At 40.8% G+C, this 18,142-nt stretch overlaps 1 protein-coding gene across 4 annotated transcripts in view; it reads right to left on the bottom strand.

Moving 5' to 3' along the window:
- Window positions 1–9,936: 9,936 nt before the first annotated feature.
- VMP1 (vacuole membrane protein 1) overlaps window positions 9,937–18,142 on the bottom strand; it is a 130,026-nt gene continuing 121,820 nt past the window's right edge. For 3 of the 4 annotated variants that reach the window (XM_027518000.1, XM_027517998.1, XM_027517999.1), the window contains 2 exons: window positions 13,108–13,210; window positions 10,018–12,033 (listed from right to left, as the gene is read on the bottom strand). In XM_027518000.1, the coding sequence (XP_027373801.1) occupies window positions 11,890–12,033; window positions 13,108–13,210 (247 nt within the window). In that variant the 3' untranslated portion in view covers window positions 10,018–11,889. Of the gene's footprint in view, window positions 12,034–13,107; window positions 13,211–18,142 lie in introns of all 4 variants that reach the window. The other variant, XM_027518001.1, reaches the window with a different exon arrangement.

Here is an 18,142-nt window from a genome sequence, read left to right as displayed (position 1 = left end):
ATGTTTATCACACTTGCATTCCTGTCCAAATTTTGTCTTAAAACATGCTCCATATGTTCCCATCCTGCTGTTCTCTCCCCATGAGCCCAGGGTTTGGCAGCGAACCCTTTCTTGGACTTCCCCCTACCTTCCAAATATGGCTTTGTCCACCAACTTGTCATTTTTGGCAAATTATAACAGTTATTTAAGAGATATTTGCTCATCTATATCAATCACATTGTTTCCTATGGGTTTTAGGAATGTGAGCATAAAAAATCTGGCTTTATATTTTTAACTAAGTTTTTATTCCTATACTCTGAAATGTCTCAGATGATGCAATGTCAGCCTTATTAGTAAATGAAATCCCATTTCCCACTAGCAGGAATGTTAAGAAAAACAATGTAAATATTTTAAGTTTCTAGAGAACACAGTGTCAGGTCAGTGTTGGAGAAGATATGGATTCAAGGGAGAAGAGGGGAAAGATAGAAAAGCCTCATCATGTAGGCGCTAGGGAGCAAGTGAAGCAAAAAAGAGATGAAAAGGAAGGTCAGAGAACTGACGATGATGATCTGATGATCCCAAAGAACTGCAGTTTACAAGTACTAAAAAAAAAAAGATTCAATGGTTTTGAGTTATGGATTTTACCTAATGATAAAAAAAAAAATCTAAGAATAACTTACTCAGATAGCATAGGGAGTTCCCTGATGGTCCAGCAGTTAGGACTCTGCACCTTTACAGGCAAAGGGTCTGGGTTCAGTCCCTGGTCAGGGGATTAAGGACCTGGAAGCCGCAGTGGTGCAGCCAAAAGAAAAAAAGAACAGTATAAAAAGAAACAACAAGCCGAACTACATGTCACTTAGCAAGTAATTCTGTCTTACTTGAATTTATTTCCTTTGCCAGTGATGGAGCCAGTACAATGGACTCTTTCATGGTTTCTCTTGTCCTATTTGGATTTAATTATTTACATGGTAAGTATGCAAAAACTCAAAAGGTTTTCACACGATCTTTTTGTCCAACATTTGGTGCCCAATAAGGTAGCCATTAGACACATGTGGTTAGTAAGTATAAAATACATACTGAATTTTGAAGATAATATTAATAAAATCATGTAAAGGATTAATATTAAACTACGGAAATGATATTTTGGACACAATAGGTTAAGTAAATTATCCAAATGGGTGTAATACCTGTTTCTTTTTATATTTTATTCTTTTCATATTATAAAGTACAGGTACTAAAATCTTAAAAATTAGATATATGGCTTGCATAATATTTCTGCTGGACAGGGCTATTCTAGACATTTCAGGAGCAAAATCCTGGGAATTGTAGACCTTGGAGTTGAACAAAGCTTGTCCTTACTAGGTGAGAGTTCATGGGAACAGATAGAGAAACATGACAGGAGGCAGAAAGGTGGGAATTTCCTTTCCTAAAAAAGAGGCCTTTGCTTAAGCTCGGCTCATGTGACCAGTATGAAAGAGGCAGGATATGAGCTTAATTCAACAAACATCCATTGAACACCTGGAAGGAAAGACTGTGCAAAGATGGGGAAATTTTAAAAACGAGGTAACCCTGCCTCCTGCCCTTACGGAGTTCACCATTTGGTGGATTTCTTGCTGCACAGCCTGTGCCTGGCTCATGTAGATACTCTCTGTTTACTGAACAGATTAATACAAATGTCTAACAAACTCTGGAAGAGATGTAAAGCCGCAAAACTACAGACACACAATAAAACCCATTAAAGGTCCTATATTAGCAACAGATCTCACAGCTATTAGATGCAACCAAGGACCTGGAAATAGAATTGAAAATATTTGGTTTCTGAAGTCATCTTATATGAGTAGAAGCCACTTCAGGCAATATAAATTCAAACACCATATTAAGAGAGTGAAGAACTGCCTTGGCTTGCAAGTCCTGGTCTGAAATCTAAATTCCATCCCTGAACTCCTGTATGTGCATGCTCACTTCGGTCATGTCCAACTCTCTGCAACCCTAGGGACTGTAGCTCACACACGCTCACCTGTCCATGGGATTCTACAGGCGAGAATGCCATGCCCTCCTCTGGGGGATCTTCCCAACCCAGGGATTGAACCCAGGTCTCCCGCATTGCAGGTGAATTGTTTACCATCTGAGCCACCAGGAAAGCCCAAGAATACTGAGGTGGGTGGCCTATCCATTCTCCAGGGGATCCTCCCAAGCCAGGAATCGAACCGGGGTCTCCTGCGTTGGCAAGTGGATTCTTAATCACTGGACCACCAGGGAAGTCTCCCTTGCATGTTTGTTTTTTTGTTTTTTTTTTAACAAAGTTATAAAAATCCAACATAAACATAAAATAACTCAAATTATTTTTAAAAGGATATGAAAACCTGGAGATAGTCTGAAGAAGAGAGGAATAAGTCAGACTAATCAGAAGGCAGCAACAAGGGGTGGAAGTAGCAATGGGCCTGGTCATCCTGAACTATCACAGAAATAGGGTGCAGGAATGACAGAACGCCCCAGGCTGAGTCAGGGGCAGAGGAGGAAGGGAGAAATGAAAGACTTGGGGTCCTACTGTCTCACCATGTTCTAACAAACACTGCCCACTGGACGGGAGGCTAGTAAATATATCAAAGTCTGGGAGCAGCCTGAAAAAAAAGCTGTATAAAGTTGGAAATCATTTATGTATGAAAGAATCTTTTATCTCCTCCTTGTAGAGACCAGGGATGTCTTTTATGTCCAGATGATGTTTGAAGAAGAAAATGCAGAACATCTGCAAATTTCTTTGATCTTACATTTTTCTACAAGCCCTATTTTGCAGCTTCGTCTTCTAAAATTGTGCAAAGCACTTGCACACCCATACTTTTACCAGATAGATATTTCATTTCATCTGATTCCCTCCAAAAGCCAGGAATGGTCACACCCCAATTCTCCCAGGCTTCAAAAACTGTGCACCCTCCTGAGGGGGGGGGGCGGGGCGGGAATACTCAAGTTCTGTGCCCCTCTTCTCTACCCAAGGATTATGACACAAGCAAGTCTCTCCTGAACTGTGGTGCTCCCGGTGAGTGGTATGACTGTGGTCATATGTCATTGACTCTGAACTCCTACCCAAGCCAACTTCAATAAGCATAACTCATTTACTGAAACGTGTAAACAACCCCGGCACTGAAGCAGCCAAATGGAAAGCTGCCTTTACCACACGCTCTAGAAGGTGTAATAAGGCCATGATTCTGACTTTTTGGCTTGGCAGAGGTGGCTGGGAGGATGCCCTCCCGCTTACTTGGGAATACTAACGGCATCTGGGTTCTAGGTGGCTGCTGCTGCTGTCTAGGCGAGCACTGTTGGAATCTTGGACTCTGGTGGAAATATACAGGAAATCACATTGCCAAACTTTTCTCCTTATAAAGACAGACGATCTCTCCAGGAATTACCATCCTCCCTGATCTAGGAGGGAGGAGCCACTGGGGAAGCCAGCAGGATACAACTGTGGGGAGGAATTTTAAAGCAGTTTCCTGTGGCTCCAAGGTCCAGTCACAGGGCCATTCTTTGCCGCATACCATGGGGAGGCTTCGATGATCACCTACAGCAAAGTATAGAGGACATGCCACCCTACACCCACAGTCCCCAGCATTTTGGCCCCAGGGACCAGTGCTCATGGAAGACAATTTTCTGCAGATTGATGGGGTAGGATTGGGGGGTGGGGATAGTTTGGGGATGATTCAAGTGCATTTACATTTATTGTACACTTTATTACATCAGCTCCTCCTCAGATCATCAGGCATCAGATCCCAGAGGTTGGGGACCCCTATTCTAGAGAATTCTCTGAAAAAGTCAAGTTTATTTTCTGACAGGGAGTGGTCTGTGGATGGCACATTCACTAGGAATTGGGGAGTTGGGAAAACTCTATATATTCCTATACAAGGTCCTACTATTCTATTGGTCTCTTCCCTTCATATATATTCGAAACAGAACAATGACTCTCCCCCTCCAACTTGATCCTCCTATTAATATATTCCTGGCTCAGTGATCGATGATTATTGCTGTCTGCTCAGGGTTCCCTGGTTCCTTCTTCATTTACTCCATCTTTTACTTCCTCCTTACCTGGATTCTACTTAGGTAGCATCTCCTGCCTGCTTTGGATCTCCGCTAATGCTTCACCCACTGCAATATCCATTCAGCAAACACTCAGTATGACCCCACCCTCTGCTTGGCTCTGAGCATACAAAGGAGAACACAACAGTGTCTGCCCTTCTGGTGCTTAGGGTCGAGTTGGAGGAGACAGTGAAGATGAGGAAACAGACAAACTATTGGGTTGGCCAGAAGGTTCCCTCGGGTTTTTTGTACAGTATTATGGGCAAACCCAGACTTCCCTGGTGGTCTGGTGGTTGGGGACCTGCCTGCCAATGCAGGAGGCACAGGTTCAATCCCTGACCAGGAAAGATTCCACGTGCCACGGGGCAACCAAGCGCATGAGCTGTGAGGACTGAGCCCGTGCTCTGCAACAAAAGAAGCCACCGCAGCGTGAAGCCCGAGCACAGCAACTGGCGAGTAGCCCCCGCTCACAGCACCTAGACCAAGCCCACACCCAGCAACGAAGAGCCAGCACGGCCAAAGTAACAGCTTTTAAAAACAACGGATCAAATAGTACATTGAAAAAATATGGAAAAACCCAAACGAACTTTTGGGCCAAGTCAACAGATGAGTATTTTATGTACGTACTTTAAAGGAAACAAAACGAAGCGAGGCAGAGAATAACAGAAGTTGAAGGCTTCTTGGTCTTGGGTCTTGTTTATTCTACCCGCCCTCAACACAACCCCCTCTCTGGTGCTTCCTGGTGTTTCTCACAGGGCTTTCCCCTCACCCCACCTCACCCCACCCCTACTTGGAAATTCAAATGCCACACACATCATGATGAAACCTTTTCTGATCCTTCCTGCTCAGCAATTCTCTTCCTCTTCCCAGTTTTTTTTTTCTCATGGCCTCCATCTTACTCTACATTTGTAGTTACCTGCATATTTGCATAACCCCCAAGAAGACTGTAAGCTCTTGAAAGGAGATCCCTTTTCAACACTTTGTCTCCTCCCTACTGTGTCTTAAACCAGTAGAGATTAGAAAAGTGAATAATAAAAAAAAATTCCCCCTCAATGTGGTTAAAACTACAACTGGCCCTGTTTCTTAGGGTTGTTATGAAGATCAAATAAAACTCAAGAGGTGACAGTGCTCTGAAAAAGAAAAAAGGTGTGTACCTTTGTACAGACTGCTTTGCAATCATAGTCACAGCAAACATCATTCTGGAAACCTGCCCACACAGGATGGCTAAGAGTGGAGCTGGTACAGGGACACGCAAAGCAAAGGCTGGTCATCTGGTTAAATACCAAACGCTTTGGGGCTATCGCCTTGATTTTCTGCTATCTCAGTTTTCCCATCACCTACCTTGTGATCACAAGATGAAACAAGTAAGCAGACACTTGGACTTTTGCACTGGACTTTCCATGGAACTGAGTGGCTAAGAGCCAGCCAGAACACCTAGGTTTAATTCTTGCTCTACTTCCTTGCTTCCTCCAGCAAATCACTGAACTTCTCTGCCTTCATTTCCTCATGGGGCTGTTGGAAGGATTTAATGATTAAATACAATAATGTAAAACAACACTGAAAACCCTGCCTGGTGCGAAGCAAGCAAGCAATCGTTATCAAAGTTACCATAAATCCACTGTGCTTCCCGGTACAGGGCACGTCAGAGGAGGTCCCTGGGAGCCAATCTTGATTGCTGGTGATGTGGGGCTGTTTACAAGGAACACACTCTGGAGGGGACATGGGAGTGGAAGGGAGGTTGGTGCAAAGGGCCGAATGGAGAAGAGGCATCTGAAGAGTCTCAGGAGTGTGGCCAAACCACGTGAGGTTCGGTAGAGAAATTTGGCAGCTCTAAGAGGCTTAGGACCGTCTTTCAAGTGAAAGCGATTCTCAAGACACTCGGAAGCGCCCTCAGAAACGAAGGGCAGAAAAAAGCCTTCCCTCGTTATTTTTGGCTTTCATTTTTTTAAGTTGTAAAAGGAGGTCGAGGACAACAGGGTTCTCTGGTGATATGGAGCATAGGTTGTCAGCACTTCCTGCTGGGAGAAGTGAACCCGAGCTGTTCTTTGCTGCCTGGTGAGGAGCCAGAGGAAGACAAGAGTAATCTGAACAGGCATTCCCCACCTTTGGGGAAAGGCGGAACCCATCCCTTTTTGCAAATCCCAAACTGCCTCAGTCCACAAAAACAATTTTTCCCTCCGTCAGAAACAGACCGGGACACAATTAAGCAATGCTGTCGGGCTGGGTCAGTCACAAGTGAGTGGCCTGGAGGAAAAAGCTGCTCATGCTGTTCCCTAAAGGGGGATAAATGGCAACAAAGGGAAATGACGTTTGGAATTAGGTGGGGTGGGGGGGAGAGAAAAGTGGCCGGCAGAGGCCTCCTTGAATAAACAAGGCTTTTCCCCAAAGGGCTCTGGGTGGAAGGCCATCAAAGCAAGCTGTCCGCACTCCTCCCTGGAAACTCAGAAGAAGGCTGCGACTGTTAGCTTAGATAGGTGGCCCAGGGGTCCCTCTCAGCCAAGGATACCCAGAAAAAGCCAGAGCCCTCCCCTCAAGAATTCAGGAATGCAGTTTCCAACCCAAACAGATACTAACACTGTAGAAACAGTGCTGGAGTGTGTCCAAGCCTTCCCTTTATGTCCTTTGAGTCATTTGGAAATGGTTAACAAACGGGTTGAACACCTGGGCTGATTACCCCAGAAGGGGATTTCCAAACAGACCGTGTGCTGTAAAATCATCTCTTCCCTTCCCCAAGCAATTCAGCTCCACTTAGTCTCTGAGGTGTGCCCTGAAAGATGCCAAATTTTCTAACTCTGATTTGAGGCTTTACTGAGTTACAGCAGCAACTGCTGCTGACACAAAGGAGCAAGGCGCCAAGTAACTCTGTGCTTTTTAAAAAGGTTTAAATTAAAAAGAACAGATGTCCGATGTTTCAAAAAGCCACACATTTGTGGATTTGGCTGACAAAGCCTCTAAGTTGCGTTTCATTTCTGTTCCGAGACTCAGCCAGCCACTTAGAACTGACTCACTCTCTCCGGGCCACAGTTTGGGCCGGCATCCCAACTACAGAGTCTAATATCTCAGATCTCAAATGAATCCAGGGTGTATGGGGAGAGCGGGTACCATGTAAAACAACTTTTTCTTTTTTTTTTTAGTAGCATTAACACCCACACAGCAAACCGTGGAAGGCTAGTAGGTCAAAGAGAATGAGTGAACAGTTGGCAACTGCCTGTCCCAGAGCCGCACAGCTCTAAAGGCAATGAGTAAGCAGCTGTCCAGAACAGGTTTTTGTTATAACCCTTCTTGTGAGTTCTGGTTCAGTATGCAAATACATGTAGGTTATTTGCTGCAATTCAAGCCCTCATTCTCAAGGCAAAGACATAACCTCAAGTGACCTCTTGGCCTTGCTGGAAAGGGAGGGGCCAGGAACCTCAGCCGCTGACTACGAGACACAAAAGACTCCATTGCTTTCAGAATTTTAAAGAACATCATGTGCTTTCTTTTCTTGTTGTCTTTGAGAATAAAGGAACAAAACACTTCACAGGCGGGAGTTCTGTGTAGCATTTCATTTACTATGTTTTGGGACTACCAGAGAAGCTTTTGATCACGCCAGTTAGAGGTGGAATGTTACTTGGCTTTCAAAAATGGCCACTTAAAACTCCTGCTTAGGTTGTCTTAACCTTTTTATTTATCAATAAATAACTATTTATCAATAGAATAAACCAATCTGTGTTTTCATTTTTTCTACTTTTTGGTTGTGTCGTGCGTCCTGTGGGATCTTAGTTCCCAACCAGGGATTGGACCCACACCTCCTGCAGTGGGAGCATGGAGTCTCAGCCGCCGGACTGCCAGTGAAGGCCCCCCTGTGTGTTTTTCTAATAGGAATGGGACTTTCAGTCTATTGGGGAAGACCTGGTGGACCACCAAATCAGCTTTTCCTTTTACTGTTTAGAACCTCTTGACACTTAGCAAATCTCACTGGATATTATAGACGGAGTGTTACCAATAAAGGTATTAAAAGCTGACCATTCCCTTTTTCTTCATCTACCTTCTAGACTTTTTAGCATTAACTATATAACAAATTAGAAAATGTCAACATTTAAAGCTGGTAAGGTTAGACCCTGGTGGCTTAGATGGTAAAGAATGTGCCGGCAATGCAGACCTGGGTTCAATCCCTGGGTCAGGAAGATCCCCTGGAGAAGGAAATGGCAACCCACTCCAGTATTCCTGCTTGGGGAATTCCATGGATAGCGCAGCCTGGCATGCTACAGTCCACAGGTTCGCAAAAAGTCAGACTCGACTAAGTGACACTTCTTTTTCCAAGGTTAGACAAGAATTTTCAGTTATTCATAGTAACTGATTCATATTCATTTGTGTATCTGTGCTTTGTACCTTAATTAGACTAGCTGCCCTCCCCACTTTTTTGATAGGTTAAGAAGCAGATTTACTTAGAGATGCACATCACAGACAATGCAGTCTCAAAAGGCGAGAGCCGCCATGGGAGAAACACACTCCAAGCCAAAGAGTGGGCCATCCCAGAAGGCAAGAGGCCTGGAGGCCTATTTCTAGATTTGAGAAGGTTTTGGTACTACTAATCAAGTCATTAGTTCATTAATTTCTGCTTTTCTCTATTCATTTGTATATTGGATTTAGTTAATAAGTTCTTTAGAGCATATTTACTCCCAAACAAGGGAACATATGCAGACAGCATTTAAAATCCTATTTTTCAAGTGAGCAAATGCAATGTTGTAAAATTCTCACATGTAGCAAATACTGTCTTTAATGAATTAAAAAACTGCTAACATACTAACATTAACAGCTTCTTTACATTTTATCTGATGTCATCCTTAGGACAACCTGGCTATATATAATCTCTCTTTTTATAGATGAAATCAAGGCTGAGTTAAAAACTTTCTCCAGGTCACAATATGTTGGGGGCAAAAATCTAAACCACTGTTAACAGACTAAGCGCATGGAGGCAAACGGGTTTCAAAACATATGGAAAGGCTTTCTGATGCTAAAAAGATTGGGGTCTCATGAGTTCTTCACATATGGGTCAGTCAAAAGAGAGTTCACCCGTTTTTAAGAGGGCAGTTAGTTGTTTTATTTAGCTTCTTGCCTAATTTGTACTGACTGGATCGCTTTGAGTGCCAAGCCTTAAGTTGCCCTCCTAAAGCTGCAGACAGCACAGAGCACACTGGGAACACAGGCTGAGCTGGTTTGCAAGGAGCGCACGTTACTCTACATACCTAATGAACTAGTGTAGTTCAGAGGTATCACTTCCAGCCTTGTCTCTTTCTGGATTTGGAGAACAGATACAGAGGCCATTATCCAAATGAAAATATAATTCTCTCCTCTGAGCTCTACACTCTGGGTTATGATTATACAGAGAATACAGAAAACACTGCACGCTCCTGCATGGCGCTGTCTGAAGGGAGGTGCTCCCCAGTACTCGTGTATACACCTTAATGTGTTGCCTTGTACTGTCACTGCTTAACATTCTTGGAGTTGAGACACATAAGATGCTGCAGATATTTAAGGCACAGAAGAGACTTAAACAAGAGATGGAATCAAAAGAATTCCCAGGCCCCCCCTTTTTTTATGTGCAGGAACATTAAACCATCTATTTACAAATTTTCTGGTCTCCAATCAGCTGGAATTAACTGGGGGTGTCTTTGGGATCTTGTTGTCTGTGTCTGCTTTGGTGGATTAAAGAATGGAACCAACCAACTGCAGGAACAGAAGGGTAGCACATGGATCCAGCTGGGATTCAGCGGGGTCACCTGAGCACGCAGTGGAGGGAAGGAGGAGAGCTGCTCTTCATTCGTTTTCAGAGCAAATTCATTTGAAAGAATGAACAAGCCGCGGTCACAAGTTAAGTGTATTATAATCACTCAGACCTTCAGCCTAAGGAACAAGGCTTTTTTTTTAATGTTACCCCAAAATAAATTTATCAACAAATCCCCAAATCTAGTACAGACAGTACAAATCAGATTTGCTTTCCTCTTTCCTTTATTCAGACAAACACCAAATAAAATGCGGGTGAAGGTGATGACAGACAACTGGAAGCTGATTTAGAGACTTACACAAACCCTAAAGATAAAAATCATAATGGTTAACGTGAGTTTACTTAAAGCATCTGGGTACCGCTTTTCAAGTAAGTAACTATTGCTAGAGTTTCTAGGTAGGGGGTAAAAGATGGTTAAGAAGTAACCTTTCCAAAACTCACAAGGCAGGCTGCTTGTCCTTTATTCAGTTTTGATCACAGACTATCCCAATTTTGCATAAAATCCTCTTGATATTGATACAGTAGTACGGCACGAAAGATTCAAAGTGCCACTAGACCTAAGGACCAATTCTTTTAATCATAAACCATGGTGCTGGGTAATGTTTGAATGGGAACATTTGATATGGATGGTCAGATGAAAGATACCAAAATGTCAGACAGCCCATCGACTGCTGTTGCCATGAGATTCAACAGTCAACATCAGTCTGATAAGCTACCCGACAAGGTGGTACAGCCATGGAGATGTCACGACGGTAGGCAAAACAAGCAGACATTCAGGCAGGATTTGATCAAACAAACCAGGCATTTCTGGCCTGTTGAGATTTAAACTCAATTCTATACTCAATATATTGTCAGTACCAATTTTCCTAAAGGCGAAAAGTGAGACTACTTATCACTGCCCCACTCCTGGGACCCTGCCCCGTCTGCAGCAAAATAAAATGACCAAGTTCAACCAGAAACATCCGAAAGGAAAAATCACATAAGAACAAACACTTACGAAAGAAAGAAAATTAGGTTATATATAAAAGTAAATTTCTGCTAAAATCAGAATACGTGCTGAGCTAAAAATGAATAGCTGTGAGAAAGCTTCTTTTCTTTTAAAACAGGTTATTTTTCTCTCCATGTCCTTTGATTTATATACTATAATCTCTCCTGTTTTCACAAACCAAGAAGTCGCCTCCACACACCAGTACCTAAGCTGCCCTTTCAGCAGTCTGTAGCCAGCTGCCCAATTCCAACCCAACCAAGAAACACCTGGCAGTGGCCCTTTCATGCAAATAAATGAAGGCTTAAGAGGCTGTGGCTGCGGTGGATGTGGCAAGGCTGAATTTAGTTGGTAGAAGCTAAAAGGAAGTTTTAAAAAAAAACGCTCAAGAAAATGGACACAATTTTGGAATGATCAAAGATGTATTTATAAAGTTTTTTCATGACTTCATTCTAAATATACAGAATAAAAAATGGTGTCAGCTCATTTGTAAGACACCAACAAGATTTTCCTTATACTGTCTCAAAATTGAAAGATCAGTTTCCCAAGAGGGTGTGCAATGCATCATAAAATGGCCTTTTTTCGAAGGTGGGAGAAGAAGGGCTGGGCAGGATGGCATATTACTTTTACCATGATAGACATGCAAGACTGTTACCCAATCCAGTGTAACTTATATACACTTGTGATGACTCAGAAAAACAAAGAGGTCATATTTGACAAGCCTTAAAAGCTTGAAATATTTAACATAACTTAGGAATTTTTTTTGGGGGGGGGGGTGGTGGTTGGAATTCTTTAATTGTACCACGTGGGCCTTTGAAAGTAACAAATAGAAGGCCAGTTTCTGTTAACTTTGCTGCTGAACATCACATTCCATCCTAATAAAACCTGGATTGAACTGAGGGTGGATACCTTACCTTAACAAAGGAAAAGTATGTCAGTGCAAGATGTGGATTAAACTGCTTTCGGGGGCGGGGGGTGGTGAATTAAAACTGATACAGGTTGGAAAAGGAAATTTTCCTTCCTGATCTGGAGTCCTCCCACTTTAAGGCAGAACCCTTCCATTTTAATTTCTGCAGTTAACAACTTTTCCTGCTTATTTGGTTTTCTCCTTTGGGTCCAATCGCTGCTGGATTCGTTTGGCGTAACTTTGTGCCATGGAGTTAATGATGGACAGGATGAAGTAACACACCATTACAACAACCAACTTCTCAAACATCCAGGACAACCAGTTTTCTCCCTGCAGGAAGAAAGGCAGAACAACCCACGAGAAATGCTTCATTAGTTTGGTAGTAAACGGAGTCATCTACCATGTTTTAACGAAAGTAATGAGAACTTGGAGCTTATAACCTAATAAACAATTAAAAAAGAAAAGTCTTATCTCTTCAGCTACCCTGAAATCTACATTCAGGCCTTCTTACCTCCAGTTATTAAAGGTTTCACTTTGTTAAAGAGAATGTTGAATATAGTTTAGAATGGGGTGTGAGGTCATTTCTTGTCTTTCACTACATAAAGTCTTTGATGAAATTCTACTATCTGAAGTCACCATGGGGATACGTGTAGAGTAGCGTCAAGATAGTTTTAAATATATTCTTGTTCCAATATTAGGAGCAGCTTTTAAAACATAAATGTTATCTATTTCTGTAGTTATGTTTAGTCAACTGAGGGCAGCAAAGGACCACATAAAGAGTTGTAAGGCCATTAAAAAAAAACAAAACCAAACAACAACAAAAATAGCCCTATGCTTCCTTCAAGTTCCCCATTTCAGGTTATTGCTTACTCATCCTCTCCTAGTCATTTCCTTTCTTTGCTACAGAACTGTTTATACAAAAGGCAGGCTTAAAGTTTTTAAGTTCAGTTATGTTAACAGCTTTGGTTTATATATTTTTTTAAAAAAGATTATTTTCCCATCAATGAAAAGAAAAAGAGAGCCAAAATGGATATTCAAATGAACTCATTAAATCCAATATTTTGTTATGCTATAAATCTTAACTTTCTAATCCACTTGGAAAGTATACTTGCTACTTATAAATAAATCATTGAAGATCAAGGTAATAACTCATTCTACAGAACATATCCATTATTTTCCATTAACCCAATGCTCGTTTTGGGGAGAAGTACAAAACAAAAGCTACATTTTTCTGCTTTAGACAAAGACACATTTGCCAGTAGAGGGTACACAGAGCTTCAAACTTCTATTAAGCCTGACAAACCTCACTCTATTTGCCTAAAAATGCCAGTGAGTGCCGTGAATGTAACTGCAGCCTGAAACCGTGGGGGTGGGAAAAAGAAGAAAACCAGGGAAAAGTCTCACCTGCGGTGTGCCCATTTCGCTTCTGTGGTGAAGCTTCTGCCGCTGGGCCTCCAGGTATTCCTGGAATGGCTTCTGCAGAGACGGACCTATGCCGGGGACAGCACTGGAGGCGTGGTACAATAACCCCAGGAAGAAAGACACATTTGGGAAGAAAAGCAGGAAAGAATGTTAAAGGAAAATCCACTTACCGCCTTGACTCAAAAAAACAGGGATTAGACAGAAAGAGGAAAAAACCCAACAACAATCAGCAGAGCTGGCGAAATCCTGTGAACTCTTCCCAGTGGATAAAAATTCATCCTTTCACAACCCCTTACGGGAGACAACTCTCTCCCATCAACATGTTTAAGAAGGAAATAGGAGCTGAGAGTCCCTTCTAGTAGAAGAGTTAGTTCTCAGAGTGAGGCGAGCTCAGCCGATGCTGCACACTGGTGTGGTACAAAGAGTAAAATGAATGACTTCTGAGAAGTCTCACATTTATCACCACCAGTTCCTGTAAGAACTGGTTTGAACCGATTAATAAGGAAATGACTTATGCTTGTGTCATCCCTGGTTGAAAAAGAAACTGCCCGCCCTCTCACTGACTTGTCCCATCTTCTCAGAGGAGGCGGTCCTTTCTCAATCCAAGTCCTTATTAGGACAATCTGTGCGTCATCCTTATCCAAAAAGAATGCATTAGCAAATTTGGGAGGCACCTCCTACCAGTCAGAAGTCAGTGATTAACAAAGGAACAAAGAAGGAACTATGAACCTTGAATCACGTCGTGGTTTTTGGTGGACGGCTTACATAGAAACTACACAACATTACTAAACAACTTGTTCTGAGATGACTGGGATAGTGATCTCTGATAAGCTGATGGACTCAGAGCTCCCTCTCACCTAGAATGTGTGCAGCAGTGCTGTTAAACCGGTTTGGTAACTGGAGCTACCAGGCTCCCGATTTAGAAATGCTTGCAGGCATTTTAAAAAACGGTAACTTGGGGCGACTTAGAAAACCAAACATCTCTACTTTCTATAAGCTTTATTTTCTCATCTTTCATAATAGGGCTAAAAGCTAAATGAGCCCAGTCATTTTCCTGGGGCCAGCAAAGGGTATTTTCTGTATTTGCAACAGTGCCTAAAGTTCTCTTCTTTAAGCAAGTATTAATGTCACCACCTTTTTTCTAGAACAATTTCAGTTGCTGCTTTCTCTAACAAAAAGCAGGAGTACAGAAGAGAAACTTCTTGCTACTATATTTATCAGAGGGTAACAAATACATAGTCCTGGCTGACACTTTTCTTTGGTCTGTTAATGATCAACCAACAAGCCCTTAATAGAGTCCTTATTTTATATCCAAACTGTAATTGGTGCTATGGGGAGAGAAAAAAACTGCAAGAAGTGGTCAATGTCCAAGAACTCAAATCATTATTATATGGATTCAAAACACGCACACGCGCGTACACACACACACACACACACACACACACATGAACTCATTTGCGAACAATAGAATTTATAAATCAGTAATAAATTTCTCAATTTTTTGGTACAGAAGACACATTCCAAAGAAACTGAAGGGAGAAAAGAGAGACCAGTGTGGGGTGAAGCTGTTTAAAAAGTCCTTTAAGGAATACTGAAAGATATGTTAAAAGGCCTGAAGAGATATATGTAGTAGGGGCAGTGACTTGCGTGGATGATTCCAGAAGACCCATAAGACAGCCCTCAAAGATGAAGTCTCCTTTCCTCTCACAGCCTTCTGTGTGGCCTCATGTGAGCATGGTAAACCAGAAGAGCTGTCTCTGAACTCTGTTGCTGTTTTTCGGTAATGACCTTTCTACAAAGGAGCAACAACAGTACAAACTTTCTCTTTAAAAGAAAGACTCTCCTTGGGTAGTTCTTTATATAATGCATAAAAGAATGCAAATAGCTCATCCACTTACACTTGAAACAAACCACAGAAATATAAAAAAAATCCAATGAAATAAATGCATAAGAAGAGTGGCTTTGAAGATTGCAGATTTTTAAGAACTTTTCTTCAGAAATTGATTCTTTTTGGTTTTTTCGCCTGGTGCACAGCTTCAGGATCTTAGTCCCCTGGTCAAGGACTGAACCTGGCCCCGCTGCAGTGAGAGTGCCAGGTCCTAACCACCGGCCAACAGGGAACTCCCAGAAGTTTATTCTTTCACCCTTAATGACAATACCTTATATCATCATTTCAAATTCCCACGGGTGGCTAGTTAAAAAAAAAAAAACTTATTTAGCGAGATTGAAATGATTGTAGGCTTATTTGAACAGCTAGGATATACAAGCAACGACTTGAAAATTTCCTTTTTGATGTCCTCCAAGAGCTGGGTTCCATTATGTGTATCCTGTTTCTTCAGACCTCTAACTTCAGACCAAAGCTCAGCAAAACTACGGCTTACAGTTTTCCTCAAATCGTTCTTGGGCTCCAGGGTCAAGTCCTTATTTAAAGAGAAAATTAAGACTCAAGACCCAATGTTAGAAAGGTGCTACTTTGCTGTTGTTGAGGGAAATGAGGAAGGGACTAGCAACAATCATTCTAAATTCCTTTCAAAATAACTGAAAAGCCTAAGTGATTTGCCACTGTAAGTCCATTAGGGCTACTCTTTGGGCTGACAGAGAATATACGTTTACATGATGCGTAACTTTCAAAGAATTATCCTGGGCTAATATAGAGGTTAATTTTTCAAGGTGCTATGTTATTACATGCTTTAGAGTTTTGGGTGGTGGGATGGGAGATTCAGTTTTTTATAAGATACTAGAAACACTTGAAAATAGAAGTTAAAAGTCTTTTATAGCAACATATTGACCAAAACTATTATGAATAAGTGCCACATGATCCCAATAAATCTAAAAAGTTAACATATTTGAAATCTAGGTAATAAATGTTACATAACGAACTATTAGTCAAGTCCTCAAGTTTTTAAATATATGCCTCAAAATCTTAGTTTTAATTTTTTTATGTCTATAAACAATGGCTTAGGGCACACAAGCCTCAGCTTATACAAAGCACTCTTATACTAGAGTTTTCTAAATTAACACTAAAGCTCTTTAAGTAATAGACTAGATAAAAACTGAAATTATAGCTTTTACTCTTAACATGCATTTAAGGAAAACAAGAATGCCATCCCCATGACCTCATCCCTCAAGTTATTTTCAAGCAGCAGAAGTAAGAGCCCATTCTAGAAAAAAAAAAGAGTCCATTCTGACATTCAGGATTCATTTAAGGTACATGCATGAAGAAAGGAGGGAGGAATAATCTGCAACAGAGTTGAGTGTCTTTTTATAGTTGGCTTAGGAAATAACTTAATGTCTTTTCTGAAAGCCATTAAATTCAGAGGACCTTGTGCACCTGGCTAAGGACTCTCATCTCAACTCATAGTGGGTGGGTAAGATGCTGCAATTAGGTGCTGATTAAGTTCAAAGTATTGTTATTCAATACTATTTTCCAGTCAGCAGTTGTATTTAAATATACTTAAACTAGCCTTGTAAACAGCCATTTTCTCTAGGTGACAAAGCCTTAAAGAAAAAAGAAGGGAAAACAAAAGCAAGAATAAAATTAATCTCATCCACTTTTCCTTGCTGTAGACCTTCAGCATGGTGGGTAAAAAAAAAGTTGTGTGGATAGTAATACGTTGATATTTATTTCTTGACATACAAAAACACTTTTCAGATAATATAATCATGAAGAAACAAATTTCCATCAAATTGTTTAAATGGAAATATTTTTGAACTTAATAAAGAAAGAAAGAAATCCTCAGAAAATGCAAACAAAAGAGGAGGAGAAAAGAAATCCACAGAAGTCTAAACCCACCCAGAGCTCAAAAGGAGTTTCCTGGGAACAATATTCTGCATGCTTATACACCTAAGTATATGTTAAAACAGAAACAAGACAAACTTCTCTGCAAAATTCTGTCAAGGGCCCTGACCAATATACAAACAAAATCTATTATTTTTCTCTAGTTTTTAAAGCATATATGTAACTCCATTTTTGGAATCACTTATCTGATAAGAAATCTGTATCTTAAACTCTCCCCATATCAACTCATTATAAATAAAGGTCCCACAAAAAGCCAGAAAAATCTTCCAGAAGAAGCATCACAATCAGCAGAGGTTGCATAGAGTGGGTGATGTGATTACTCCAGTTTTTCACAATGCTTACATTTTCATTTGTTGGTTAGTCATGAGCATATACACCCATTCCAAAAATTCATAGGTCCTTGTTATTCAGTTTTCAAGGAACTCCCTTGAAACTGTGTTACTTTCAAACAAACTGGTTCACTAGATATAAAAAACATACCATTTGATTTACTTTGAATCTCTTTTCCATCATGGACATAGTCATCAAACTAGCACTTACTATTAAAAGACCTGAAATCTTCATGTTCATGGTTCTTTTTGGATTTTTCCAGCCAGATGTGTTTTTTCTTTTTTTTACTATAATTAAGTGCCATCATAAAACTGGGGCACAGTGCTTAATAACACAAGAGTAACAAACTTTAAAAACATTGATTAGTCTTGTTTAGCTCTATTTACACAGTGCCTATGTGAAGGTTAAGCAGTTGAAATGCCTAAGGGAATTAAACAATTAATAAAGTAAAGTTCTAATATAAGATCTACTTTCTTGACCACTTTTTCTGAGGACCTTTTAGCATTGCTGTGATTGTGTATGTCATATCATTGGCTTTCCAATATACTGGAAACTGTCTGACATGGATTCCAAGAAAGGCTAAAGGGCAATATACCTTTGTTGTTCCTAGAAAAAAAAAAGGTTTTAAAATTAAGAAACATTTCTTTAAACCTTTACTTCAGTATTTGTGCAGTACTTTGAGGCTGATTTATTTAACATTCTTCTGATGATTAATTAGAACATCTAAATAACATTCTCAGGGTGTGATTAGTTAACCACTGAAAGCTTATGAATGTGAGAAAATGTTTTTACAAGATACAGTTCAGGGGTAGTATTAAAAGAAAGGGAAAAGAAGAGTTTAATCAAGTCTACTGCTGCTACAATTTAGACAGCATAATAGTTTTTTGA

Source organism: Bos indicus x Bos taurus, chromosome 19, assembly GCF_003369695.1.
Source record: "Bos indicus x Bos taurus breed Angus x Brahman F1 hybrid chromosome 19, Bos_hybrid_MaternalHap_v2.0, whole genome shotgun sequence".
In the NCBI taxonomy this organism is placed as follows: Eukaryota; Metazoa; Chordata; class Mammalia; order Artiodactyla; family Bovidae; genus Bos; species Bos indicus x Bos taurus.
The sequence above is the reverse complement of the archived record's forward strand: the minus strand, read 5'-3'. Positions and strand labels throughout refer to the sequence as shown.